The sequence below is a fragment of the Centruroides sculpturatus genome, unplaced genomic scaffold (assembly GCF_000671375.1).
Source record: "Centruroides sculpturatus isolate CEXI.00-Female unplaced genomic scaffold, Cexi_2.0 scaffold723, whole genome shotgun sequence".
Lineage (NCBI taxonomy): Eukaryota > Metazoa > Arthropoda > Arachnida > Scorpiones > Buthidae > Centruroides > Centruroides sculpturatus.
In genome coordinates, this window is record NW_019385043.1 from 30,425 (window position 1) to 34,284 (window position 3,860).

The 3,860-nt window shown below is 30.8% G+C and overlaps 1 protein-coding gene across 2 annotated transcripts; it reads right to left on the bottom strand.

The window, feature by feature from the left end:
- Positions 1-1,580: 1,580 nt before the first annotated feature.
- LOC111633799 lies at positions 1,581-3,458 on the bottom strand. Of its 2 annotated transcripts, XM_023378432.1 has the most exons (5): positions 3,335-3,458; positions 2,904-3,220; positions 2,165-2,287; positions 1,871-2,098; positions 1,581-1,757 (listed from the first exon to the last, which is right to left on the bottom strand). In XM_023378432.1, the coding sequence occupies exons 1-5, from the start codon at positions 3,375-3,377 to the stop codon at positions 1,743-1,745; spliced, it is 726 nt and encodes a 241-aa protein (XP_023234200.1). In that variant the 5' UTR covers positions 3,378-3,458; the 3' UTR covers positions 1,581-1,742. The 2 variants fall into 2 exon arrangements, with proteins under 2 accessions (XP_023234200.1, XP_023234199.1); XM_023378431.1 differs by lacking the exon at positions 1,581-1,757 and having other exon boundaries at positions 1,765-2,098.
- Positions 3,459-3,860: the final 402 nt, after the last annotated feature.

Genomic DNA, 3,860 nt, shown 5'->3' on the forward strand with positions numbered 1-3,860 from the left:
TCTTTGCTTCTTCTTTCCGTGGATAATTATTGTCTCTGGCTCGAATGTAGGTTTGTTTCGAAGTCTCTTTCGGTGTTTTTGACATAGTCCGGTATTTCGTGATGAAATTTTTGATTTCATCCTGTTTCTCGGATGGAATCGAAGCTTCTGCTTTGTTCAATTCCTCCGCTGGGTAATTATGGTCATATTTGAGTAGTGAAATTTTTCTCGAATCAGCTGATAATTCGAAAAATTTTAATATAATTAGAAAAATTATGAATATCTTTATAATTTTAAACATTAGCATTTATTTCAAAAAAATATCGTTTTCAATCGCTCCGCAAATAGCAACTATAATGATGCGTCTAACAATATTGAAACATTAATTGTTACTGTAACAATAAATAATTTTTATATTTTGGAAAATTAATAAATATTATATGAATAAGTTACAATTTAGAAATTTGATTTTTAATAGAAATATAAAGCAATAGAGCACTGTCAATTTTATGAAGTAATTAAACAACAAATTATAATGTTTACAATCACTGAAACGTCACACCTTTAAAGTCTATAACTGACACTATCGAAAAAATAAAACGGAGACACAAGTGATTAAAAAAAGAAAATGACTGACTGGGCATCGTACCTATCGAGAAATTACTACAGTATAATTTTTCTTGTAGGGGCAGCATGCCCCTACAAGAAAAATTATACTGTAGTAATTGACACACAGACACAAGTTGACCAATGCCTGCATCGAAGATAAAACTTCAGGCTGCCAAAAAAAGTAGGATTGATGGGACTCTGATGCATTCTATTGTATTACAAATGGTTATCTCACTTATTCTCCTGAGAGCAATTTTTGCTCTCTCTACAGAATATTTACTTACAACAATGAATATTTTCACATTCAGCAAATTCACCAATCTACGCGATGGTTTGTCGCAAATTGCAAGACACTACGTGTGCTGACTACGGTGGAGTGGTAATTTTACTTGTTCTGAATAAGAAAGAAAGTGGGCAATAATTGTGAACAAAACTGTGCTTGAAGAAAGTGGATATTTTTTTAAATGGAACTGGATTTATTACGAGTAAAAGAATTCGCTTGAGTCCACAATAATACTTGCTAAGATACATACGATGCGTATCCAACGGATTGTGTATAAACCGAACGGACTCACAGAACTGAAGAGACAGTAATTGCCGACATTGTTTCGATTCTATTTCGTGTAATTCGTGCAAAAAGACTTTTCTTCGGTTTTTCTTTTCTGTGACAGTAGGGAATATTCGTCCCGTCGAATTATCTCCGACATTATCGTTTACCAATATTTTCGGTAATCGATGATAAACACAAACGATTTACTAAAGATTAATTGAATTTCTTAAAAATTATTTATTTTCCAAAGCCCATTATCTTTCGAATAAACGGTCTGCGGTTGTCTTGCGTCAAGATATACGCGTACTAATGATGAAAAACACCCTGCTTAATAGTTGCAGAATGCAGCCGATACCATTACCGCCGGATAGTATAAGCTATACTTCAGACACCTGCCAAAAAAAGGCGAAACAACATTTCTTCTTTTTTAATGGTTTATTTATGAAAAATTTATTTTTATATATTCCAATTCTTGCAGACATTTGATGCATTATAACATCAGATAGCGGATAAAATACAATATGTACAGGTTACATTGAAACATACGTTTATTATAAGTAAACACATACATCAGAGTTAAAACATTGATAAAATTTACAAGTTCTTAAGGCAATAAACCCTGTGATAAAAAACAAATTAACTGTATTAATTTGATATAAGGAAGCATTTTACTATGTAAAAACAGAAATTAAAAATCTCTATATAAAATAATAGTTCAGTATTATTACATACCATAAGCACATAATTCGTTGCTTGTTCTAAAGTTGGAAAATCTCTTTCAGAACTGTTAAGAAACTTGCGTATAACATTCAAACAATCAATTCCGAGGTTTTGATGAGCTAAAATATGGCATTTATAAGGATCAAAGTATTGAAATTCACATATTAATACATCGTGGGCATGCAAAGATTCATCAACAGCTACCATAATGCATCCTCTTTTTCCTATAGTTTTGTCCACCTTCGTTAAAAAAATAATATTAATAATTTTGTTTTATCATTAGCGATAAAGAATTACTATAATTACCGTGATTCTTCTTCGATATTTTAATAATAATGGTAAAACAAAGTTCATCCAAGCATCATTTTTTCGCATATTCCGAAACCAGAATTTATCTATCAAATTTCGTTCTGATAACATACTCGCATTCTGAAATTGAAGAATGAGAACTATTCTCTAAATTATATTCAATTTTAAAAAATCTAGCAATGACTTGCGTGAGTTTTCCAGCTGTTAAAACATTGTATTTAAAAATAACTTTTATATTATTAATACAATGAATAAATTTACGTGTGGCGGCATCTGTTATGAGATTTTGTTTTAAAAAATATAAAGATTTTTTCTGTTATCGAATAGCAAAAAGCTTAGGAGGATAGGGTAGGTATGAGTTTTGTATAAAATTATAAATACTAATAACACCTTCATTAAGTCTGACCCTTCTCGAGATATGACATATGACACCCTTCTATCTCCCTTCCCAGTCCACCGTTAACCAGCAAAATTTAATAGCATCAATGCCCCTTATACGCAAGCTATCATGCCATATTTCGTTTCTTCATCCTTACCCCATCCTGAGATATTAAGTAAAATAAAATAGACACCAATATACACACATGAAATTTTTTTATCGTCTCTTTGACTTTTTAGGGTTCAGAAGATGTCAAAAAGTGTACATTTGCAAAAAACTAGGGAGTGTCAAAACTGACAAGATTCCAATACTTTCCATTATGTATACATAACAGCCGGAAAAATAATAAATATTTACCTTAGGATCGTACTGTCGTGCTGTTCTTCTTCTCAACTGTGGTATGATTTCTTTCATATACCAATTATTTTCATGTTTTCCATACATTTTTGGCTTCATTTTTAGTTGGTATAAGTACCGTAACTTGCAAAAATGGCATTTAAGTCGTTTTACTTGTTCTAATTGACACACTCCGTCATTGTTCACACAGGAGAAAGTTTTCCTCTTTCTGATGCAATTAATGAAGAAATGTATGCAAGATTTACACGCAAAATATCCATAATAGTCTGTCCACGCCTGATGTCCGCAGCATTTGCATACAGAAACTATATTTCCACCTGAAAAGTAAATATGAATGTACATTATTTACTTTATGAAATATTTTTGTTTGTTATATAAATTAAAGAAACTTTAATGGAACAACGATATATAAAAAATAAAATGTTAATTACCTCTTCCTGATCTGAATTGTTTAATTTGTTCGACATTCGCCATATTTAAATGATTAAAACTATTTTAAAAAATTATAAATACTTAAGTTAAAATCGATAAAACTTTCCTGCTGCCATGAAAGAAATTAAGTCTCAATTATTCCTTTTATACGATAAACTTCCAGCAGTAATTTGCATAATAATTACAGAATCAACGATATTTTTAAATTAATTTTCTTATATTTTATAAATATTAATTACCATAACTTGTTGAAATTTCTGAAATTATCAATTGTGATAAAACAAAAAAGGAAGGTTTTTTTTAACACTTTCTTGCCTGTGGGCATTAAGAGAACTTCTTTTCTTTGTTGTTTAAGTTATGGTAACGCAACACTGCTCAGGAAACAAGGGAGCTAATCTGAATGAAAAATGTTTCCAGAAATTAATTTCGGCTGGTTGGTGAGAGACAAAACCCAATATATCTAACCTCGTTTCTTACTACCTGGTTGCTTTATTGTTGGAGTACTCGAGTCCGCAATGAACATGA